The following is a 26,302-nucleotide window of genomic DNA, read 5'->3' on the forward strand; positions in this document are numbered from 1 at the left end:
CTCAAAAGGGGTCGTCTGATTGACGGGGCTCTCTCTGTGTCATTTCTGAACCGAAAATAAATCTTTTGCTATCAAAAATGTGTTTTTTATTCATCAGATGGTCTGAATATAACAGAAGTTATTCATTACTATGCTATGCATGATTGGAATAAGTTTTAAGTAATTTGATTTATTTATGGGGTTTTTATTGAATTTTATAACGTTGGTGGCCCTCGTGGACAAAAATGACCCCAAAGTACAAAGTGTTGCAAAGAGCCGTATTTTCACACCATACTGTTTTCAAACATCTTTGATCTTGGATCACTGATGTGTGGGGTCAAGCACTGGTCATAACAACCACAACAGGCAGCACAATGAGGAGGCAGGTGCTCTATATTCAATGAAATTTTATTTATACAGCGCCAAATCACAACAACAGCCGCATCAAAGTGCTTCATAATGTAAGGTCGACCCTACAATAATACATACACAGAAAGTATGAAAAAAGTACATTTTTTTACCATGTTGTGCAAAGCAATGACCAGCAGAACAAAGCACATATTGTCCTCTAATAAAATGAGGAGGAAGAATCAACGATCAGTTTACGACATCCTGAGTCTGGTAGAGAAGTTTTAAAGGTGACACAAGATTAATCACAGAAGCACAAAAAGGACATAATTTCTTGATAAAGACACAATAGATGATCGTCGTTCATGACACAAACGTGCTCCTGTGAGGTGTATGGAACACGTGGGTGTTCCTCCTGCTGTGATGTAAGATCCTGGTACTGATGTGACTGTATGAGCACCAAGTCCCCTTCAGAGGACTCTGTCCCCTCCAACAGAACATCCAAGTAAACCAGGGAACTTTGAGACAAAAACATGGGCAGCATGTGATGCAGGTCCAGCTGTACATGGAACATGCTCGTGTGCGATGGCAAACCGTCTGTCCTGCAGTCAGGACACGAGTTGTCCCTAACATTGCAGGTTTCCAAAAGAAAACAATCACCTGTAACAGCTTGTTTACTGTATATGCCCCTTGGCCTGCAACTGCAGAAAGAATGCTGTCCATGATGGGACCAGTGCAGAGGAATAAACCTGAGCTTCCTCCTGCACTTGGGTCCAATATGGACACGCCTTTGTCCTCATGAAAGTTTGCCTTCACTCAGACTCATGCCCTCCTACCATGCCAAAATATAGAAAACTGTCAGGCAATGAGTTGGAATAAAGATGAATAAAACCTTGAAACACAGAGATGGATGATATTTTATACTTGTTGCTTTATAAACAGTCAAAGCAAACGGGGTCATTTTTGACCCCTGAGGACCACAGGTGTGATTATGTGCTGCCAGTAAAAAACTTGAAGTAGTTTAAAAACAGCTTTCTAAATTAACTTTGACATAAACCCGTCTGTGATCATCTGTTAAAGCAGCCGACTCTGGTTGTGAAACGATCCTCACGATAACTGATGATTTCATTTCTTTTTTATGCAAAAACAAAAACATTTTATAATAACATATACAATAACTTTATTTATACAATAACATTGTATAAATAAAGTTTTATCAGATATAAATTTGAAATGGAATAAAGAAATTGTGTCAAAATGTTTGAATTAAGTTTTAATTAAAAGTGGGGGAAAATCCACTTCATAGTAATTAAGTATCAATCAAAGCAGATGGGACCACAGCTGTGATTATGTGCTGCCATTTAAAAATTTGAAATGATTAAAAAACAAACAATTCTCACTAAAGTTCAACATACAGCACTCTGTGGTTAGTCAGACAGTCAAAATAATCTAAACATTTAAATATTTTATTGTCTTGTTTTATTTTTGCTCAAAAACAGACGATACTTTATGTAAACAAGGTCTGGTGGCCCTAAAATGTAAAATGTTGGGTAAATTTTGTGTTAATGTGTTGGTCTTAAGTTAAACTAAGGTGTAACACTGAATTGATTGACAATTTATACTTTGTACTTTAAAAAACACTCAAATGAAGTGGGGACATTTTTGACCCCAGAGGACCACAGGTGTGTGGAGGACATTATGAGGGTTAAGCTGCTGCCAGCGTAGTGCAGGTGACTGTCACACAACAAAGGCTGAAATAATCTAACCCAGCTTTCTGTTGGTCATCCTAGGTTACTGCAGTTACTCGAATCATTTCAAGAATTGTATCGCCTCCGTGGACTGATCTCTTGATTCCTTTTAGTTTTCAGGACTTAATGAATGAGGTGGTCATGTGAACTTATTAACCCTGTCATGCATGAACTATGCCAACCTCAATCAGGACTTTTATTCATCTTTAGGCATGAAAAGATGAATAAAAATCCTGACTGAGGTTATCATAATTCATGCATGAAACAGTTAAATAACAATAATTACAAAGAAACACATCATACATCTATAGTAACATTAAAGGACCAGGCAGTGCTTGGAGTGACACATCAGTGTCCAGTGTAGGGGTTTAAGTATACCATCAACACTGACACGAATACAAGACAACAGCCTTTGCATAGCTGTCCACTGTCGTGACTACTATGTGTGAAAGTTTTGACTTATCCCAACTCTGCACTCACACACTAATCTTGAATGAATTAGACTGAAGGAGGAATTGCTTAGAAAGCCGGGCACATCACTGCTCTTAGCCGAGGCCTTCTCACATCTTTACTCTTGCTTTACATTCAGCACACTGCATTGTGTTGTGGTGACAACATTATAGGAGAAATGCTTATGAAAATTACATGCACTGTGCGCCCATTGGATAAGGATCACACAGCATCCTGCCAACAGCAGAGAGACAGCTATTAATCTCTGCTTTTGCTTCTGTGATGAGCTGAGAAGATGGCCACTCTAAAGGACCACAGTGCCCCCTACTGGAAACATTAAAGAACATCCTTAAGAAATAAGGTAGTGAGAGTGTGTGTTTGTGCAGATGCACACATGGGGTGGCCTAGGAAGTTTTTATAAATCTGACTACATGACCAAAAGTAACAGCTCCACAAAACAAGCAATTTTGTTGCAAGTTGATTCAATACCAGCTCAGAAATCACAAATTAAACTGGTGCTACTGGTTTCTCAAAACCAGCTAAAACAGAAAGCAGTTCTTATTACACGTTAAAAAGCAGAAGCCATCATCAATCATTTCACCTGCTTTGGTGCACATTAAAGAGACACCAGCTACACTATGGCGTTATTTTTGTGCCTCTACTCTGAGTGCACATAAAAAAATGTTGCAAGTACAAATGTTGCATTTTGAGAAGAAAATTATTTTGAGCAAAGAAAAGTTTAATTTGAGTGAACAAAATTCATTGCTGTGTGCAAGAACTGCATTTCAGTGTTTGCTATTATCCATATACACACAATAACAGATCTCTGCTCTGTGCGCTCACAGACATCTGCAGACCTGCTCTCAGTGTGTCGCTCACACTCACAACATCTCTGCTCCCTGCACGCTCAACTCTTTCTCCAATCGGCTCGTTATCTACTGCATTCCAGAAACACTGTCCAAAATGTAGCTAAATCCAGTGGAGTGGACTGGTTTAACCCTCATAATGTCCTCCACACACCTGTGGTCCTCAGGGGTCAAAAATGTCCCCACTTCATTTGAGTGTTTTTTAAAGTACAAAGTATAAATTGTCAATCAATTCAGTGTTACACCTTAGTTTAACTTAAGACCAACACATTAACACAAAATTTACCCAACATTTTACATTTTAGGGCCACCAGACCTTGTTTACATAAAGTATACTTTATGACTGCAGGACAGACGGTTTGCCATCGCACACTAGCATGTTCCATGTGCAGCTGGACCTGCATCACATGCTGCCCATGTTTGTATCTCATAGTTCCCTGGTTTACTTGGATGTTCTGTTGGACAGAGTCCTCTGAAGGGGACTTGGTGCTCATACAGTCACATCAGTACCAGGATCTTACATCACAGCAGGAGGAACACCCACTTGTTCCATACACCTCACAGGAGCACGTTTGTGTCATGAGCGACGATCATCTATTGTGTCTTTATCAAGAAATTATGTCCTTTTTGTGCTTCTATGATTAATCTTGTGTCACCTTTAAAACTTCTCTACCAGACTCAGGATGTCATAAACTGGCCGTAGCGACTCTACTGGATGCACGGCAGTAAGAATCAACACACCCACATATGCCTACAGCTGCATTCGGTCCATTTTTCTTCCTCTCTCGTTGTCCCTCCTTGTTCGTCATTGAGTTGGCTGTAGAGCAGGTCATCTGCTAATTGGATGGTTGTTGGTTCAATCTCTGTGTGCTCTAGTCTGGAGTTCTTACCAAGGTGTCCTTGGGAAAGTTACTGAACCCCAACTTGGTCTCTGATGCATCCATTGGCATGTGAACGTTAAAAAGCAGAATACAAGCAGAATACACTGTGTATAATGCTTTCAGTACTCGAGTAGAAAAGCCACTGAAGGAGTATGGGACCTGGCACATGTGCTTGGACTGTGGTAGATCATCTTTCTCTGAGGCACATGAGAGAGTCATGCATCGTCTGTCACTGGGAAGGTTAGAAGACCAGATCAGTGTTTCCTTACATTACTGCAAATGGAGGCTTGTGAGGATACTTTGTGTGTATGTATTATTGTAGGGTCGACCTTACAATACAAAGCACCTTGATGCGGCTGTTGTTGTGATTTGGCGCTGTATAAATAAAATTTCATTGAATATAGAGCACCTGCCTCCTCATTGTGCTGCCTGTTGTGGTTGTTATGACCAGTGCTTGACCCCACACATCAGTGATCCAAGATCAAAGATGTTTGAAAACAGTATGGTGTGAAAATACGGCTCTTTGCAACACTTTGTACTTTGGGGTCATTTTTGTCCACGAGGACCACCAACGTTATAAAATTCAATAAAAACCCCATAAATAAATCAAATTACTTAAAACTTATTCCAATCATGCATAGCATAGTAATGAATAACTTCTGTTATATTCAGTCCATTTGATGAATAAAAAACACATTTTTGATAGCAAAAGATTTCTTTAGAGGAGAAAAATTACCCAAGGACAACACAAACTAGATTAAAACCAACGGTGGTCTTAGTTGACTGTTGTGTTATCAGTGTTTTGTGTTCAGAATTGCCACTCACTTATGCCCCATTAGTCGTGAATGGACTATGCTGCTCAGCCCCGGTGGATACCGGGTCTTCAGCCACAGTTTTAAGACCCGATGTGGTGGGAAGGGGGGGTAGGATCCTCTCTACCATGGTGAAGCTGCAAACTGTCATGGGAGAGTGGGCCCCCATGCTAGGGGAAGCGCTGCTCACCCTGAGTGTGAGGAGGAAGTCAGTCCGCTGCTCGGTATGGGTGGCAAACTGTATACTGGGGCTGGAGGTACTCGGGGCACTGGACTGCGTTATTTATACAAGCAGGGGAGGGGGGGGGGCACTCTTGTTGTTCCTTGACGGGTGTGTTGTTCAGTTGTTGAGGCGGCCACCCCAACCTGATCAGCCTACAGCCCACGCCATGTCTGAGCTGGCAGCCGACTCCTCCCCCGATCTTGATGATGTTCCGGCTGCTCCCAAGGACCCGCTTACACCAACCTCAACTGTACCCTATGCTGCTTCATGCCCTCCCCTTCCCCCCAAAGAACCGCCAGACAAGGACGGGAGAGTTTAAGCTGTGAGGGGGGTGTGGGAGGGGAGCTGCGATGGACTGACTGCTAGCAAGCAAGGCTTGCTCTGGCAGCTGCTGCTGGACTTCAAGGACTGCTTCTCCTTTTCAGAGGATAATATGGGCCTGGACTGACCTCATTCAACATGACATCAATACAGGAGATGCACAGCCCATTCAGTTGAGGCCTAGACACCTCCCCCTGGCCAGACGGGTTGCAGTGGACAGGGCTCTGCAGGAGATGCAATGTGCTAGACTCATTGAACCATCCAACAGCCCCTGGGCCTCGCCAGTTGTTATAGTTCCAAAGAAAGTGAAGGATGACTGGCGGTTCTGCGTAGATTTCCGGCCTTTGAATAAGGTGACAAAGAAGGACCCACATCCGCTACCATATAGATGAGACCCTTGACACTGTGGCAGGATTCTCATGGTTATCCTCCCTAGACCTACGTAGAGGGTAGTGGCAGGTACCCCTTGCACCAGAGGCCAGACCAAAGACCGCATTCATTACCAGTTGAGGCTTATGGCAATTTAAAGCTCTTCCTTTCGGCCTCTGCAATGCCCCTGCCACATTTGAGAGACTCATGGATAAGGTGCTCACTGGAATTCCCCATGGAGAATGTGTGGTGTACCCATAGCTGGACTGGCCATCGGGCATACCGGGCATTTGCCCGGTGGGCCGCTGGCGATTTTTTGTTTTTATGGGCCGATGGATTTTTTTTTTTTTTTTTTTTTTTTAGGAAGGGTATATATAATGAAAGGTGTTGGATTGGCCAATTGGTCATGATCGACTCTGGGCTGGACCAATTACAGCCGAGGAGGCCGGATGCACCCTCCCCCTTGTTTAGCAATCACGTGATTTTCGTGCATTGCATGCCGGTAACTCGTGGCAAAACAATCCAAGTACCGCATCAAATGCAAGCATTTGCAGCACCGCAAAACGTTCATTCTCCGGTTCCAATACCTTCTTGTTTTTTCTTTGCCGCACAAAAAAGTATGTACAAAACAAAAGGAGAACAATGCCGGTCCGTACAAAGACAGACTCGACAAAAAGACAAAGAAAAGATACGAGGAAAAAATCAAAGGAGTGAAAGGGTCAGACCCTTACGAGCACACAGAGGGACAAAATACGTTAGCGTGCTGCCCAACTTTCACCACGCTCAGATTTATAATTATACGGTTCTTGGAGTGAGTGCATAGAGATTGACAGACCACGTGACTTTCGCGCATTGCATGCCGGTAACTCGTGGCAAAACAATCCAAGTACCGCATCAAATGCAAGCATTTGCAGCACCGCAAAACGTTTATTCTTCGGTTCCAATAAATTCTTGCTTTTTCTTTGCCCCCCAAAAAGGTTCTGTACAAAACGAAGGAGAACAATGCCGGTCCGTACAAAGACAGACTTGATGAAAAGTCAAAGAAAAGATACGAGGAAAAAAATCAAACCAGTGAAAGGGTCAGACCCTTACGAGCACACAGAGGGACAAAAGACGTCAGCGTGCTGCCCAACTTTCACCACGCTCATATTTATAATTATACGGTTCTTGGAGTGAGTGCATACACTCATGAAGTTTAGTAACTTCAGGTCACTGCAACAAGCCCAGGTACAGTTTACTGACGGATGGGTGCAGGACCTTGAAATGCACCGTGTAGAACGAAAGACCATCGTACGTATCATAAGTTTACCAGTCTCACAAATCGTCGTCATAAATATACATTTGTTAACCGTTTATTAATATAACCTTTGAGCTCAACGGTAATTAATTAGTAGTGGAAATAATTTCTGGTAGCATCACAGAAATGTAGCAGAGACAATAATACTGTATGCTGTAATCGTACTGGGCAATTAGTGATACAAAACAACTGTTTTATCCTGTGAATAAAAGTATATGTTTTTGTCAGTGTACCATAATAACAGAAGCGAAACACAATATTGTGTCAGGACAATTCACTATTTATGCACAATAAACAAAGGAGCATAGCGCGACAATTTCTGTTCAGCGCCAGACTTGCTTGTAACCTATATCACCAATTATGTTATGAAAATGACGTATTAACTACAACAGCAGACTGACCTTTGTGGGAATGCTTGGAGCAGACTAACATGTGAGCTGGAGAGTTCTGGGACGTTATATTTGGTATATCCAGACCATCCGTCGGCTCTTACTTCGGAAACATGGCTTAAAAAATTTCTCTTCAACGACGTAATCCGATAAAAAAAAAAAAAAACAACTATCTCTTTACCCGTCGGCTTCCCGTGGCTGTCATGCGACCGGCTATTGCAGTTAATAATACAACAGCTTCGTGCCATTTTTTGGGCTTCTTTTTATCGCTGTGTAACTGAGTTCAATTGAAAGCCTGCGTGCGCTAGTACCTCTTGCCACAAGTTCCCAGAATCCTTTGCGGTTTTACCCCTGAATGACGTCACATTTTCAATCTTTATCCTGGTGGGCCGGTCTCTAGTCAAAATGCCCGGGCCGATTTTTTGTCCCGGTCCAGCCTTGGGTGTACCTGGACGACATCTTGGTACATGGTGCTTCTTTCTACGTTGCCCTTGGGGCCCTCAGACGGGTCCTGGAGAGGGTATTGGCAGCAGTGCTAAAACTCAACCCACAGAAATGCTGCTTCATGCAATGTCAGGTCACGTTCCTAGGCCACTCACTGGGGGCTGGGGGGGTCGGCACCATGGATGATAAGATCCAAGCTGTGAAGGACTGGCCCACCCCAAAATCTGTGCAGGAGTTACAGAGCTTCCTGGGCTTGGCATCCTACTACAGAGGGTTTGTAAGGGGTTTCTCCTGCATAGCTGTGCCACTGTTCCATTCCAGTGGACAGCAGGCTGCCAGGGAGCTTTCACCTCACTGCAGGAAGCCCTAGTGGGGGCCCCAGTTCTCTCTCCGCCTGACCCCACACTGCCCTTTGTCCTTGACACACATGCCAGCAGTGTCGGATCTGGTGCAGTGCCAGCCTAGATGATACCCGGCGGGAAGAAAGTGGTTGAATACCATAGTAGGGCCTTCAACAAAGCTGACCGCCGCTTTTGTGTCACAAGGCGGGAGCTGCTCGCAGTGGTATGTGCCACACGCCACTTTAAGTACTACCTCGGGGCCTCCACTTCACGGTCAGAACTGACCATGCTGCCTTGCAGTGGCTCATGTCTTTTAAGGAGCTAGAGAAGTGAGGAACAGTAACAACCCCAAAAGGAGGAAATCGCCATGTTGTCACAGGCCACAAAGGGACTCTGGTCCATGTTTAATGCCTTGCGGCAGTACGATGGAGTGCTGCAAAGGGGCTGGAAGGAACCAGCTACGGGCGAGATGAGGTGGCAGTTGGTGGTCCCGCGGGCCCTGCAAGAGATGGTGCTTCACGCAGTGCATGGAGCCCCAGGGTCTGGCCACTTTGGTGTCACTTAAAAACTCTGTCGCCTCCAGCAGGGATTCTATTGGGCCCGACATAGGTGGGATGTAGAGGACTTTTGCCACTGCTGCGACAGCTGTACAGCACGGAAGGGGCCCACAACCAAATCCCATGCCCAACTCCAACCGTTTCCAGCAGGGTACCCTGTGGAGAGGGTGGGGATGGACATCCTGGCTCCTTTTGCCCGCACAGAACGGGGAAACTGCTATATCCTCACAGCTATGGACTACTTCACAAAGTGGCCAGAGGCACACAGATTGCCTAACCAAGAGGTCGAGATGATTGTGGATGCTCTGGTGGAGGGGATGTTCATCAGATTTGGGGTGCCTGTAGTAATCCACACGGAGCAGGGCAGGAACTTTGAGTCCCGTGCGTTTGCGGCCATGTGCGAGAAACTAGGCTCCCATAAGAGCCATACAACACCCTTCCAACCACAGAGTGAGGGACTCGTTGAGAGATTTAACCGTACACTGGCAGAGCAACTGCCGCTAGTGATGGCTATACATCAACGTGACCAGGACACTCATGTTCCCCTGGTCCTCATGGCATATCATTTGGTGGTCCAAGGCTCGACTTTGTGCTCCCCTGCCCTCTTGATGTTGGCAAGGGAGATTCGGACTCCAGCAGAAATGATGATGGACCGACCCTCTGATGCTGATGAGGATCAACCAGGTTCTGACTATGCGAGGAAGCTCCAGGATCGCATGGAGTCTGCTCATGACTTTGCTTGAAGGAAACTAAGTGCGGGGGTGGGGCAGAAGACGAACTACAGCATCCATTCCAGAGGCCGACATTTTGACATTGGGGAACTGGTCTTGTGTACAACCCCTGGAGGAAAAAGGGCAGATGCCCCAAGCTGGACAGTAACTGGGTTGGGCCCTGTAAGGTTCTGGAACACCTGGGAGAAGTGGTGTACAGGGTACAACTACCCCCCCCCCCCCCCCAAGGGAAGGAAGGTCGCCCTGCACCAGGACACACTGGCCCCCTATCGGGGCACGGACAGACCTGGACTCCACCCCTACAGACTCTTCCATCACCATTGTGACTCCCCCTACAGTGAGCCCCGTGAGCCTTGGGCCTGTGGCCGCTTCAGATGTGGCACCTTCGCCCAAGGAGGCACCATAGACCACCAGGCCACCTGAGAGACTTTATCCGCCCGGCGAGGGACTATCCTTGAGTATCCTTGAATGTGTAGTAGTCTAGAGGCCGTTTGGCCTGTCAATCAGATCATCTACCAATGGCAGAGAGTCTGGAGAAGAGCATGTGTGTGGTTGGCTGAGAGTGTTTGGGGGTGTTAGAGAATGTTGTTGTGTGTGTTTGCAGGGGAAAAGGAGCGCAAGTTGGGGGTTTGTTTTGACTCAAGAGAGTGCGTTTTTCCCTCTTGTTTTGGCGTTGGCTATGGCACACAGTAGCCGGTGTTACTGTTCCTAATTTAACACCAGGTAACCGGAATAACGATAGTCTCCGTCTTCTGTCGGAGGGACGCTACAATACTAACCGAAAATGGATTTAGTTACATTCTGGACCATGTTTCCCGAATGCAGTAGCTAGGGAGCTGATTGGAGACCAAAACAGCCAATCATAAGTTTTGCATCCAAGTCTGTGATTGGTTGGTTTTGTGGCACATTTGTAACAGTGCACAGAAAGAGTTGAGCGTGCAGAGAGCAGAGATGATGTGAGCGAGAACGACACACTGAGAGCAGATGTCTGTGAGCGCACAGAGCAGAGATCTGAGCAAGAGCAAATGCCAACAACTGAGCGAGAGGGGCTGTTATTGTGTGTGTATATGGATAATAGCAAACACTCAAATACATTTCTTGCATGCAGCAATGAATTTTGTTCGCTCAAATTAAACTTTTCTTTGCTCAAAATTATTTTCTCCTCAAAATGCAACATTTGTACATTTGTAAATTCTTTACGTGTGCTCAGAATAGAGGCACAAAAATAACACCGTTGTACACTGACAATAAGAAGACAACCTCCAAAAAAAGAATGGTTCTGCAGGTATTGGCCACAGGTGTATCTTTGCTGTGTCCATATCACTGTTGCAGGCATGAAGCGGCAGCTGAGCTCATCGAGGAAAAGACATCCTTGTGTGCGCCCACAGGGCTTGTTCCATCTCCCAGCAGTCTCATGAGAGTGGAGGAGACATCGGGAGACAGGGTTAGGGTTGGAGCCCACTCCAGTCAACACTGAGTGAACGAGACCTTGATGGCTGAGCTGCAGGTCCTCTCATCCACTACTCTGAGACATTAGGCCTTTTCATTGTTGTACTGGTCAGATCGTGTCAGTGCTGAGGTATGTAGAATTTGGTCATTATTTAATCGTTCATATCAAAAGTCATTTAAAACCAACTCAAGGACTGCAACCATTTTTAATGGGAAAAACATCTATTAGCCATCAGTGAGTGTTAGTGGTATCACCAGACAAGTGCCAGTGTTAAAGGTTTAAATATTTAAACAAGCATGTGTATAGACAGACTCCAGGGGTCAAGCATCTGCCTTTTTGGCCTTTTCCTTTAAGGTTTTACAACCTATTCATCTTGGAGTCACTCTTGTTCAGAATTTCTGTAAATTCTATGGATTTTCATTATTTATAAGGATAGTCATAAATCTTTATGTGTTTATAAGGACTGTCTTAAAAGAATCGATCAAAGTTTGCATGACTCGGTGGGATATGAGTAGCATGACATCTTGCATTTTGGTGTTCAAATGATCCAAGTTTGAAAGCCAAGTGCATACTTAAAGTCAACTTCAAACTATCCATCCATCCATCCGCTTTCGCTTATCCTTTTCAGGATGGCGGGAGGTGCTTGGAGCCCACCCCAGCTGTCTTAGTGAGGCAGGGTACACCCTGGACAGGTCGCCAGTCTGTCGCAGGGCCAACATATAGACAGGAGACAACCATTTGTACTCACATTCACTTCCACATTCACACCTATGGGCAATTTAAAGTTTCCAATTAAACTATCTATATCATATTTTTATGATTCTCACATGCAATATTAATTTTGCATTTGCCACTTCCAGCACAAAGGCTGTGGAGGTGGGGTGCCCCCGGCCTCTCGGCCTGGGGCTCGGTCACTCAGGCACAGCTGGCTGCCGGCGGAGCTCACGGGCGCGTCACTGCAACTCCCCCTGGCTTCTGCTCCGCGGCTGCTGAGTGAGCCCTCATCTGGGACTCTCCTCAGCTCTTACTGGGACAGTGGCGCGGCTGCCCCTCTGTGGGTCTTCCTTGGTCTCTTGTGTTCTGGGGGCCTCTGGATGTCTGGAGTTTTGATCTCCTCCATACCTGCTTGATACCATAGAGGACAGGGCTGTGGCTCCCCACACTCTCTAGCAGATCATTACATGGAGAAACCTTTGGAATGCAAGCATGCTGATCCACACAGGTGTGCACACAGGTGTGCACACAGGTGTACACACGGGTATTCACAGATGCGGACTACAGCTTTCTTGGCTGCTGCCTCAAAGCACACTGTGCGCTGTCTATCTTGCGTGCTGCACAATATCGTTTATTATTTAGTAAATATTGATATCTATGACTAGCTAGTTTATTGTGATGGTGCTTTTTTTTTTTATTATTATTATTATTATGTTGCTCTTTGTTGTTTGCTGTCTCCCCTGTTTTTTTTTTTTTCTCCATACAGGTGACCCAGGAGTTTTTTTTTTTTTTTTTCTCTTCCCCCCCTTCTCACCGTCTCTTCTCCCCTTTGGTTTTCTTTCTTCCTCTCCCCCTCTTTCTTTCATTCTTTCCCCCTGTCCTATTAAAAAAAAAAAAAAAAAAAAAGGATGACAAAGGATGAACTGAAGCTCCGCCATCACGTGATGTCACATGCTGCTGTTTCTGATGTCACTTAGAAAAAAAAAAAAAGAAAAAAAAAGAAAAAAAAAAAACAAAGGCTGTTCCTGCCACAGCGTCACCTACTTCCAAGGTGCATGGAGAAAAACAAGGGTCCAAAGAACACTTGGAGTATAAAGAACAGCTTTGATCCTTGACCAACAGGTTTTGGCCTGTGGTCATTGTCAGAGAATGATGAAGACTAATCCAGCACAATACCAAGAAAGCACAGGTTAATAGAACAAAAAGAAAAGAAAACTACAGAAACTAAAACGGGTACTAGCTCTCCTCTGTCCTGACTGGGCCATCTAGTAATAAGCAGCAGAGGGGAGATACTTTAAAAACAAAACAAAACCATCTATGAACGATGTAGATGTCTATCAGACTGCTCAAATAAATAAATCAGTAAGTAAACAGGTAGAAAGCGTGTTACTGTGTGTAACTTCAGTTTTTATAAATAGTTGTGTGCCCTTCTATGTATTAAGGCATGCAAACTGTCAAACCCCAGCATTTTAGTAACCACACTACAGAACATGGAAACACTAAGGCTGATGAAGTTTGACATTTTTTAATCCAAAAAGCGGTCCAGCATCCTTTGGATGTTTTGAAAGGCATCTCTGCCGAGGTAGTCCACCTGTCCCATCTCCCACAGCCTGCGGTGATCCAGCGGCTCAGTGTCTGCAGGTGTCTGCCACGACAAAGTGGGAAATAAACATCACATAATTATTCCATATAGATGCATTTAACAGAAGTCTCGTTTTGAAATCTGGCCGGATTTGAATTCTTACACAAAGACAACACAGTGTAAACACAAAGAGTCAGTGTGAATCGTCTGTGAAGAGGAGTATCACAGTAGCTAAAAAAAACAAAACCACCGCTCCACGAATCATGTTCTGGCAACACAAGTGAAGCTTTCACAAGCTGTCTGCTACTCTGTGCCACACATTTAAGGGAACACTGACAGTCAAAGGACGTTTCAACCAGTGCAGTAGCTCTACTTCATTCTGAACAGATTCAACTGGTACAATAAACATCGATCTGAAATATTGTAAGTAAACCAAATCAAAATGATAACTGCCACCAGCATGTGCTCTGTGCGGTTTTGAGCAACCAGTGTTGCCTTGAAAGAATGTGCCCTGCATAGCGCTGGCTCAGACACACCTCACTGAAACCTTTAGTTATAAGTTGCTGTGAGCCTGGAGAACGTGCTAATATTTCCACACTACGTCTGAGGGGCCGTCAGAACTAGTCTAAGGAATGACATAATTACGGTTTCATTTGCGATTCTGTTGACAAGCAAAATCTGCAGATTATTACAACATAAATTGTTTTAAAGAACATAAATTTGGCAGCTGTAAATTCATACTTCTACAGTTTAAAGGACTACATACGGGATCAGCAGCCGTGTCTGCAGGAACGTCACTGCTTTCAGAGCCTTCTGCCCCCAAAGGTGGATCCTCAGCTTCTGACTCCTCAGACGATCTCGACTCCTCCTCCAACTGTGTGCCATCTGTGTGGGAACACTGCAGACGCAGGAATCATTTTACTAAACAGCAAACGTGATTGCATGTGCCGTACGCTGTTGTAAAAGCTTCTACATCACCTGATCGTGGGGATAACTCTGCTGATGCATGTTCATAGCTGTGATCATACTGGAGGGAATGTGGTTGTTCAAACTAATCGTACAAGCTTGTATAAACACAGTGCATCAAGTTGTAATGAATTAAACAAATGACCAAAGACAACGAGAAGCTCGGAGGCCCGTGGCAGACAGCAGGCTGTATCCCTGTCTTGTTGTGTTTTTTCTTCCTGGAGTCAAATGAAGTCAGGCTGAAATACTCACAACTACTACGATCATTACTATGATATATGAAAAACACAACTAGCTAATAAGGTTATTCATTAAGCTAATTAATGTACTGATAAGAGATTATATCGAATGAGTACTTACAGGAAAAGTCTGACTTGTGTTTAAAGTAGTTAATCCCCCTACTCTGACTCATGAGATGCACAGCTATGACAATTATATTTAGTAATAAACAAAAGCAAAAAATGATGCTTCAACAAAACACAGAAACTGTCCAAGAGCTTAACATACAGATCAGCATGTCAGTCTCAGCTTACCACAGCTGGTTCAGACTGTGAATAAAGGTACTCTGGAGGAGGAGGAGGAGAAAAATGTGCAAGCAGTGAATTCGAGGTGTCCAAGTTTTCTGTAAACGGCATCTTGGCTTCTCTTTCTTGGATCTGCACAAAGACAAAAAAAAAAAAAGGAGGATAGTAAATGTTGGGCTGACAACCAAGACCAGCGCTGCACAGCCATCTGACACGTCTAGCTGCCACGTTCATGTTGCAGCCAAACTCTGCAGCAACTTATGTGACAGATTGACAAATCTTCAGCTACAGAGGGAGAAGTCAGCAGTGAAAACTGGTGCTGGAGCGGCTGCAGAGAAAACGTGCAGAGCATCTGCCAAACGTGGCAAAGCAACACTCTTCACAATGGAACAAAATCCAGCAAACTGGTGACAATGTATCCTTACAGGAGTCCAACAAAGCATCGGATTTAAACCAGACAGTGTGAGTAAGCCAGTCTGGTGCCTTCACTACAACATCATGACAGTGATACTGGTTTACTAACAAGGACACCACCTGTGAGCTGCTGTACTGCACAGGCACATGATGGTAAAGCAGAGACATCTCGGGGGTTTCACTATCAGCCTGATGGCTCATCCCATGTGAACGTTTGCATAGCTCAGTTGTAACTCATGCTGGTAACGTCTGCTGCTGTTTAAAGCCAATCTTTAGCTTCAGATGTCATTTTTGTCTTTGTCCCACTCAGATCCCTTCCTTTGACTCCTGGTGTGTGACTTTGGACCTCCACCCACCAGTGAGTCCCACACCTGTTCCGTTTCCCCCGATTAAACCTTTACTGTCCTACCCGCCCTCGTGCACATTCCTACCTGTTGTGGTTTCTTCTGCTCTTGCTTGGGCTGGACAACTGGAGCAGATGACACTGTGTGAATAAGGTATTCCTTCCACCACAGAGACACAAACTGCTCCATGTTGTGTGAGTAGCTGCTGTTTCCCTGCGAGTTCCAGGGTTTGTCTGCTCCAAGGAAGTGGATGATCTTTGCATTGTGGCCAAACCTGCAAGAACAAAACTGTAACTCCAACATGTCCAACTGTGGAAACCAGTAACACAGAGGAGACTGAAACCCACACGGTTCAGAGTATTTCCCAATTTATCAATTCCTCAAACCTATATTTATGTTCCAGAAGGTTCATTGGAGCGTCATCAGCTGTCACCGTTTGTTTTCTGTCAGTTTATTCTCGTTTCATAAGAACTCTATCAGACTGTAAGATTACATTCACAGTCAATGCAGAGATGCACAGTTAGCTCAAATTAAAAATGAACAACAGAAAACGTGCAGGGCTTAAAAACCCTCCTGATCCTAATATTAAGGTACACTACAATACTACAGATGTTATACTAAAAACACACTCAAGCCAGATAACTGCAGCATCCAATCAACGGTCGCCTTCATAGACCAGCTGAAAAGTGTCACACTAACACAGAGATGAAAAAGAAGCAAAGCGTTGTCGAAAACACCAGGACACATTCACACCAACAGGGTTATGGACCGGTGGCCTTCTGCTACAGCACTTTTCTACTTTACCCGACTGCCTCATTCACACCAGCACGTTTCTATGTATAAGTGCTTTCTAGCCAGCATTTTTCATACAGAGCTTTTCATGCCACATTCAAAACTGCAGCATTAAGACTGATCATGTACAGCAGCAGTTGGACATGTATATATCATATATATCATGGAGCATTCAGGAGTCTGGAAACTTGGCAGTTCTGTACCGAGCACAAGGGTGAACGGTCAGTGAGGGCGTGTGGAGTCAACTTTAACGGCTCTGCTTCGACGGCATTGTGCAAACACATCCTGCACAGATGGAAGAGGACAGCTAAAGCGACAAGACGAGCATAGAAAGTCCACCTCTGAAGAAAACTAGATTTTGGAGTCCAGATTAAAGAGATTTCTCAGAGTGATGTCAGCGACTGATCTGTTATCAAAGTTTTATTTCAGTGCCGACTGCACGTCTAGCAAATATGTTTTCACCTCAGTGATGCAGGCAGCAGATGATGCTCCTGTGACAATAAATACAAAACTATTTGATTTATGCCCAAAACAATGACATGCATTATAGGACTAGAACTAGCCTTTACACGTGGAGATATTTAACTGTGGGTTTTAAGTGGAAAAGAACCACAGGCAGCGCAGACACACTCACTGTTGGAAAGCAGGAAGGTAGCTGTAGACTGAGCTGGCACTGAGGTTGTAAACAAACGGTAGGTGTTTACTGAGGTCTTCCACTGACCAGCTACTGAAGAAAGAGTTCAACAGTCCTTGGTCTCCTCCTGTCAGCACACAAGAACAAAGTCCACAATAAAACAAACTCAATGTATGGTTTTTATCTTTTGTTCCCCTTTTTTTGTGTGACTGTGTAACAATTACCCAGGTTTGAACAATAAAGCAACACAACATTTACAAGGACTGCGGCCATTATTTTAGTAATCGAGTATCCTATTGATCCTTCCGTGCATTTTTTGAGTATAGGCCGCAGTTGATAAACGAAGCATCGAAGCAAAGAATTTGTCCTCAGATCAGCTCAACGGCTGCAACGATTCATCGAGCAATTCAAGGAATTAGATTTTTTTTTTTAAATCTTTGAAACAAAGTCCTGATATAAAGAGCTGAAAACAGGCCAAAATCTCAATATTCTTTTATTTTATTCTTCCTAAAGTTTGGTAGGTGTGCAGGTGCTAAAGGATCCTGCACATTAAAAACATGATGTTATGTCAGTGCATTTGATGCAAAGCTGTCCAAGAGTTCATTGTGAAAGGGTTAACTGTGAGATCCACACCCACCAGAGGCTGCCTGTGTGTGTGTGTGTGTGTGTGTTCCTGTCTAGCTATCTTTGTGAGGACCGTCATCTGCATTCTACTATACTTGTGAGGACCGACAGTCACTTGTGAGGACACACTCACCGGTCCTCACAAGTTTGAAGGCATTTTTGAGGCTCAAACAGTGGTTTTAGTGTCAGGGTTGCAATTAGGTTATGGTTCGGTTTAGGGTCAGGGTTAGGCATTCATTTTTAATGGTTAGGTAAGGGGCTAGGGAAAGCATTATGTCAATGAAGTTCCTGACTAAGATAGCTGAAGTCCTGGTGAGGCTAGGTTGACATAATATAATGCATTTCTGAATCAGACCAGTCACCGCTCTCTCCCTGATCAGAACGAAACCAAAAGCTGACTGAATGTTTTTGTTGGGAATAAAACATCATTGACTTGCTTTCTATGAGCACATGACTCCAATTAGTTGAGCCATTGGAATTCAAAGCACTGTAGCTCATTGCTTGTGCCTGAGCCCGTGTAGTCGTGCGTTACCATCAAAGCTGCCGTGGCGACTGGCGTGATCCAGCAGTCTGGTGTGAGTGTGCAGGGACGGTCTGAAGACAAACACTCCTGAGTTGAAACAGTCGGGCCAGCCGGGATCAGGAGCGGCTGACAGCTCGTCCCTGTCAAACAGCTCGTCCACGTTACACAGCACCTGAGGAGACCAGAGGTCATCTAAACGGACTTCATCCACCTTAAGTTGACATCTGGAGGTATACATGTTACCTTTGTGTAGAAACAGGCGTCATAAGGGATAAAAAAATAAGTTTTAGTCTTCAAACGTGCTTTTTTACAGAAAGCATGAGAACATTACTCATTACAGAGCCTGCTGTGAAACACCTCAGCTGGTGTCTGTGAAGGTTCTCAGTCATCCAGGTCATCGTAGTCCAAGGAGCTTGCAAAGAAAAGCGTCTGGACTTTGGACACTTTGGTCCCCCACAGAGGGACAAAGGACCCCCTGATGATCCTCTAATCGCCTGAGGTCACACCTTGGCTCAGGCGATTAGAGGATCATCAGGGGGTCCTTTGTCCCTCTGTGGGGGGTCACTCCCACTAGGTTTATATCTGGGACTCTCCACCATTTGACCTTAGAACTGAAGAAGCTTCTCGGATGAGAGGTGAAACGTCTTCAAGCAACTTAAAGAAGTCCAGACGCTTTTCTTTGCAAGCTCCTTGGACCTCAGCTGGTATTAGTTTCATTCAGTAGGAACATATTGTAGGTAGGTAGGTAGGTGGGTTGTTCTTGTTTTTATTGTTATTGTAACAAACTCTTTTTCTATGCTAAATGAAGATATCTGTGAGACACCATTTCCTCTGTGCTGAGAAGGCGACTGGCTCAAATGTGCCTTCACTACAAGGACACAAGGGAAACTGCTACCCACTGCTCCCACCCCGAGTGTTTGTGATCCTCCCCTCAACCAGCTTCAGACATATCAGCATGTGTCAGTGAACTCACCAGAGTGTCGGCATCCAGAAAGACGCATTTGCTATACTGTGTCAGAGTCCAGCAGTGGATCTTAGTGAAAGTGATACCGAGCTCAGGACGTCCCAGCAAGGACAAGTGGTGGTAATCTTCACTGTCCATCACATCCACCACAATCACTTCATCAAACACATCTTCAAGGGCGAGTCTGTCGGGCGATTCATAAACGTCAGTATATGATTTTTAGCAGATGCACCTTCAGAGCCTGTTTGTTCAAGAGTAATGGGACACCTAACATTTTCACACACAGCTCCCATTTCACCTTATGTTTGTTGCTCCCATCCCAATAACATCTGGCCAGTATGCCAACTTAACGTTACTTCATGTAGTGACAAATGTGGGTCACTTACTTCACTTTGAATTTTTCCTATATGAAAAGAAACCAAACCACAACTACAAGTTTCATCACCTGGTTCAGACCAGAGTAAAAGTATTTACAGCACTTCACTTGTTCTGCATTTTTCACGTTACAGTCCCAATTCCAAATTCTACACACACAATAACCCATAATGGAAAAGTCTGGATGCAAATTTTTTTTTTTTTTTTTAAAAGCTCTTACAACAGTTGGATAAGGATCGAATGGCTCGTAGCAACGGGCAAGATACGCCCATACTCCCGAAACACCTTCCACAGAACACTGAGGGCCACGGTGGAAAGCCTTCTCCTAGCCCACAAAACATGTGCACTGGTTGGGTAAACTCCCATGCACCCTTGAATATCTTTGAGAGGGTAAAGAGCTGGTCCAGTTTTGCGCAACTGGGACGATCCTCCTGTAACCGAGGTTTGACTAATGCAGGCGTGTCCAACTCCAGGCCTTGAGGGCCGGTGTCCTGCAGGTTTTAGATGTGTCCTTGATGCATCACAGCTGATTTAAATGGCTAAATGACCTCCTCAACATGTCATGAAGTTCTCCAGAGGCCTGGTAATGAACTAATCATGTGATCCAGCTGTGTTGACCCAGGGTGAGATCTAAAACCTGCAGGACACCGGTCCTCGAAGCCTGGAGTTGCCCACCCCTGGACTAATGGATGGTGGGCTCTCCTCTCCAGCACCCTGGCATAGACCTTCCCAGGGTGGCTGAGGAGTGTGATCCCCCTATATTTGGAACACACCCTCCGGTTCCCCTTCTTAAAAATGGGAACCACCACCCAGGTGTGCCAGTCCAGAGGTACCACCCTTGACCATGCACCATTTCAGAGCGTGTCAACCAAGACAGCCCTACAACATCCAGAGCCTTCAGGAACTCAGGGCGAACCTCATCCACCCCCGTGGAGTTGTTTAACTGCCTCAGTGACCTCGGCCTCAGTGATGGAGGAGTCATCCACCCGTCCCCAGACTCTGCGTCCTCTACAGAAGACGTATCAGTGGGTTTAAGGAGGTCTTGGCTCCAAAGTCCCACAGGCTAACCAAGCCTGATAGAACTGCTTCTTCAGCCTGATGGCTCCCTTTATCTCTTGTGTCCTGACCTGAATGTACATTTCTGTAGGACTCAGACAATGACTGTGCACCAACATCTCCCACCTTTGTTTGATCAGTTCCACAAAGCAGAATGAGAGAATCTGCCCAAAATTAGATGCATCAAGCTTGTAGAGTCATACACGAAAAGAACTGAGGCTGTAATTGCTGCAAAAGCTGCATTAAACACAGGCTGTGAATACTTATATACATATGAAGATTTTTAGACTTAATATATTTTGGAATAGGGCTGTAACAGGACAAAATGTGGAACAAAAGCTTTCTGGAGCCACTGCATAAAGATGAAAACACCCTTGGAAAAGATATTTAACAATGGCTGAGCATACTTCGAGCACACATGAGGGAGTGAGACTAAATTCTTTTAACGTTTGACACATGGTTCATCATTCTCCCACCTTGACTGCTCAGAGACATTTGGTGTGATCATGGCAACTATGTGGCGAGTTGTTCCATGCCGCCGCAGACTTCTGGCCACTACAGCGGCTCCCATGCAGTAAGAGTCTGTGGTGGCAAGGGTCACAAAAGCCTCAGCAGCTGGAGAAAGAACAAAAAGACCCCATCAGGCTGACTGACCCGGCTGACGTGTGCTTGTCATTTAATCTTTGTTGGATTTGGTGTTTCTTTGTTGCAGCAGGAAAAGTAACCACTGCATGGTTTGACTTTTACATGAGGTCCTGATACCCTGTTCATACTGAGAGTTAAGTAACAGTGACCCTTTCACAAGCGATATCAGTAAAGGCATGTTAGAAAGAAAAAGAATACTTGTAGTATTTAAAATATTTCAGGATCTTTGTGGAACAAGGAGCTATTTTAAATAAAGAATACAATTCAGAAAGCCACTATGGACAGATCCAGGCCTGACCTGGTCCAAATCCACGCACTCCACCCCAGACACTGTTTAATGACCTATTAAGGAGCCTATGATAGGTTAACATCAAGCAGATGCACTTCTAGTAAGACCAACTGAGACTAATTTTGGTCATTCTCAGTGGAAAATATGTTGAGGTTCAGACTCTGAAACTGTACCTTTCAAAATGTTATTTGACAGAATTTAAAAAACCAGTCGTAACATGTTCAGAACACTGCACTACGTTTTACACGTGCCTGTTGTCAAGCTTACCTCACGAGAACCAGTAAATGCACCAGCTGTGCATCATATTGTTGTAGTGAGTAACTGTTTAAATTGTTTTCACTGTGATCTGCAAAAAACTAAAGTGATTTCCATTATGCTTTAAAGTTTTAGCACGTCTGATGTGTAGAAATCTGCAGCAGCACTGAGAGCACACTCAGCCATCAAATAATAAACTGGAGCTAAAATGTTTTATCTTACCGCTCTGTGCGCTAAAATCACCACGACACCATTCAATCTGTGCATTTTGCACCAGCGTTGCATTTTACCGGCACATTTTCTACCTTCTTTACCAGTTTTTAATCCCCATTTGAGAATGTCTCTGGAGTAGTTGGAACACATCAAACCTGATCATTGGATCGTCACTGCTACAGATGAGCTAAATTCACTTTGTAGTGCAGGGCGCAGGGGCCTGTACTGTAAAGTAGGTTCAGCACACACATGACCTCTCAAGGTGGGTAGCAATACACGGGCGGTAGCAGAAGGACCTCTGAAACATGGGAAGCTCTACTGGCAGGAAGATAAATATAAGCGTAATATCAGAATAAATGCAAATATGAAAGGGTAGCTGCATAATACAGACTGAAGTAACCTAAGCTGATGTGAGTTCGTAGTAGTAAAAGAAGGGTAGGGTTACTTAAGCACTTTGGTCAACTGATACTTCAATGCCTGTGGGGCGGTCAGCTCTGCAAAGGTACCATCAAGGCTGAAAGGACATACAGGTTTTAGAGCAGGGGTCTCAAACTCGCGGCCCGGGGGCCACTTGCGGCCCACGTCACCCCTGCTTGCAGACCAAATCTTGAAGTGAAGAATTATAATGCAGTTTGGCCTTTGAAGTGACTTTTTTTGTTAAAATAAGTGATTTAATATGAAGGCAATATGAGCAGAGAGCACAAACGTGCTGAGGGATTGGCTGTGTTAGTTCACAAACTAGTGTGTAGCACAAGTGCTGCTGTGTGTGTGCACAGACACAGAGGACCAGTGTGTTTGTTTGGTAGTTCACTGAAAGGATTCGTTTAGTGAAGAGGGAGGAGCAAACAGGCTTGTTTTACAATATTTGACATAAAAAAAAACATTTTAGGAAATATTTGTGGCTGTTTTCTTGTCTGTTGGGGTTTTTGTAGTACTCGAACACTAAAGTGGCTCGTTGAAGTTTGACACCCCTGATTTAGAGTCACACACAGAGTCCAGACGTGCGTTTTATTTCTGCTGTGTTTTTAGAAAGGCATGCCTTTGTCTGGGTTGTGAGCTGACCAGCCTGAAATCTTCCATCTAAAAACATTTGAATCATCAAGAAACAACATCAACAACAAACTGGTTTCAGTTTTCAACCTACTTTGTTTAAAAAAAAATACAGTAGATTTCTACGTTTAAACAGCTGAGATGCTCGGATCAAATATGGCTTAAAGATATCTGCATTCTGTTTTGATTTACATTTACACAAAGTTGGTAACTGTGGTTGTACATTTAGGATGGGATGTATTTTAGGTGGGATTTGTGTTGTTGTTGTTTGTGTGTGTCAGTAAAAGCCACAGTCACAGTCAGTAGTTTCACAGAGTGGCTGCATCGCCACCATCGCAATGACAGGACACAGGATTGAAGTTCTGTGAATGTAAGTATGTTTTAATAACCTTTAGACTTGGCCTCTGCTGGGAACACTCTTAATAATAAATAACAGCCCACTGCTGGTTCTTCTGATGCGTGGATATATGGTTACACTCCTATTGTGGTTGTAAATCACGCGTCACGTAGAGCACAGAGTGTGCATGGCTTAATATCCCGAGCATGCAGTCAGATCACAAGCATGTTAACCTTTTGTCTGCACGAGTGTCACATTTCACGCGGCTCACTGTGTGGGAGAGTGCTGGGGAACAGCAAGCAAAGACTTTCATGTCAGAATTACACTGCGCCGTTTTTCATTGAGTGGAAGCTTGAGCGAGTTACGACTCAGTTAAAGAAGTTAACCTGTGGAGGGGTTAACTGAGTTATTACTGTGGGCTCTACCTTACATATAAAGCGCCCTGAGGCGACTGCTGTTGTGGTTTGACGCTGTATAAATAAAACTGAATTGAAAGAAGGTCACGCACACTGACGCGTACTTGATTCCTCAGTAGAACAAAGTATAACGTGATAAAGACTAGATCGTGTGTGTTAAAGGAAAAGCCACCTACCTGACATTCCTGTGCACACCTGACAGCTGCACGTATCCACAGAGGAGATCAGGAATATGCGGCACGTGTGTGAAAGTCTCCCTGCAGCGCTGTGGGAGCAGCCAATCACAAAGGCCCGGGACAGACCCGGGTTAGCAACGGCTAAATCCCGAGAAACGCCACCAAACCACAGCTCATTCAGTTGTTCCTCCCGACCGTGTGACACTGGGCTGCTGGTGCTGCTGGTTACCTGTTTGCTCAACTGGTCATTCAACCAGCACAAAGGAAGCTTTGACTGATGTTGTGCAACACACTCTGCCCTAATGCCCCTTTGTTGACCGCCCTCCTTTCACTCCACATGCGTGACAGGTTACCAATCAGCCGGTGTTTCGGCTCGACACCCCCACTCTGTTACTGTTTGTAACGAACTGCTGCAAAAAGGAAGCTGGCCATCACAACACGAACACCTTCAGTAAAAACAGCGTTACTCGTCATTTATTCAGATATAAGTTGACTTAGTGTGAGTAATAACTGTGCATATGAGCAGTGAAGTGCTTTAATGATGTAGCGTCTATCAAAGAGAACAAATCCTGCATTTCATGACCTATGTGGCTGTGGCAGCTTTTCCAGCAGCTCTGCAGCACCGCACTACACCATCTCCGCCCGCCGGATTAATAAAGTCTAATCTAATCTATTTTATGGACTTTTGTATCATTGATAGCATTAATGTATCTTTTAAAAGACACCAGCATTCACATGTCTACCTCACAGGTGTGACAACCAACCCCAGGACCAGTGCGATGCCCACCTGACCCAGTGACAGCTGCCTATTATGAGCTCAGTAAGAATGCAACGCTGTGTGTCACCGTTACATTCTTTGTTCATAACAGCGCATTTGTTGAAACCGTATGTGTATAGGTGGTGCAACATCGACAAAGCCAGTCCATATTAGAGGTTAGAAATTAAAATGGAAATGAGTGGTTTCCATCAAATTTTTTTAGATCATATCTGGCTGAATATGACATAAGATTTCATTATAAACTAGATGAAACATAAAGAAACTCCTGTTTTTTATGTGTGTATTTCTAACTTTCTGCTTCTTAATTCAGATCAAACTGAGGTTATTGTACTCGGCCCTGAGAATCTTAGAAATATGGTATCTAAGCAGATTCTTACTCTGGATGGCATTACCTTGGCCTCCAGTAACACTGTGAGGAACCTTGGAGTCATTTTTGACCAGGACATGTCCTTCAATGCACATATTAAACAAATATGTAAGACTGCTTTCTTCCATTTGTGCAACATCTCTAAAGTTAGAAATATCCTGTCTCAGAGTGACGCTGAAAAACTAGTTCATGCATTTATTACTTCCAGGCTGGACGACTGTAATTCATTATTATCAGGAAGTCCTAAAAACTCCCTGAAAAGCTTTCAGCTGATCCAAAATGCTGCAGCAAGAGTCCTGACAGGGACTAGAAAGAGAGAGCAGATTTCTCCTGTTTTGGCTTCCTGTTAAATCCAGAATTCAAAATCCTGCTCCTCACATACAAGGTCTTAAATAATCAGGCCCCATCTTATCTTAATGACCTTGTAGTACCATATCATCCTATTAGAGCACTTCGCTCTCGCTCTGCAGGCCTACTTGTTGTTCCTAGAGTATTTAAAAGTAGAATGGGAGGCAGAGCCTTCAGTTTTCAGGCCCCTCTTCTGTGGAACCAGCTTCCAGTTTGGATTCGGGAGACAGACACTATCTCTACTTTCAAGATTAGGCTTCAAACTTTCCTTTTTGCTAAAGCATATAGTTAGGGCTGGGCCAGGTGACCCTGGATCCTCCCTTAGTTATGCTGCAACAGGTGTAGGCTGCCGGGGATTCCCATGATGCACTGGGTGTTTCTGCTTCACTCACTATGTGTTGATAGACCTCTCTGCACTGAATCGTTCGTTTTTATTGGTTCTGCCGGAGGTTTCTTCCCGTTGAAAGGGAGTCTTCTTTCCCACTGTCACCAAAGCGCTCAAAGGGGATCTTCTCTGTATTATTCTACAGTCTTTACCTGAATATGTGTATTCTCATAAAAACTAGAGAAGCATTTAGATATGAAACAAGTCCAACAGCTTTGCCTTTGCACTCCAACAAAAGGATTTAAAATGAAGCATAAAAATGGGAGCAGACTTTCAGCTGCTCAGGTACGTTTGTGTGGACTTGGTGCAGGTTAAACACAACGAG

The 26,302-nt window shown here is 44.4% G+C and overlaps 1 protein-coding gene across 2 annotated transcripts; it reads right to left on the bottom strand.

Annotated features, from left to right (window-relative positions):
• Positions 1-13,429: 13,429 nt before the first annotated feature.
• gyg2 (glycogenin 2) lies at positions 13,430-24,482 on the bottom strand. 2 transcript variants are annotated; one of them, XR_013905249.1, is made up of 10 exons: positions 24,100-24,438; positions 21,195-21,333; positions 19,297-19,471; positions 18,333-18,495; positions 17,177-17,303; positions 15,838-16,024; positions 15,002-15,124; positions 14,481-14,529; positions 14,269-14,400; positions 13,430-13,565 (listed from the first exon to the last, which is right to left on the bottom strand). XR_013905249.1 is itself a non-coding variant. In XM_026158236.2 (9 exons), exons 1-9 carry the CDS (start codon positions 24,104-24,106, stop codon positions 13,446-13,448), a joined length of 1,173 nt encoding a protein of 390 aa, XP_026014021.2. In that variant the 5' UTR covers positions 24,107-24,482; the 3' UTR covers positions 13,430-13,445. The 2 variants fall into 2 exon arrangements, 1 of the variants encoding a protein (XP_026014021.2); XM_026158236.2 differs by lacking the exon at positions 14,481-14,529 and having other exon boundaries at positions 24,100-24,482.
• Between the last annotated feature and the right edge of the window lie 1,820 nt (positions 24,483-26,302).

The sequence above is a fragment of the Astatotilapia calliptera genome, chromosome 23 (genome assembly GCF_964374335.1).
Source record: "Astatotilapia calliptera chromosome 23, fAstCal68.1, whole genome shotgun sequence".
NCBI lineage: Eukaryota > Metazoa > Chordata > Actinopteri > Cichliformes > Cichlidae > Astatotilapia > Astatotilapia calliptera.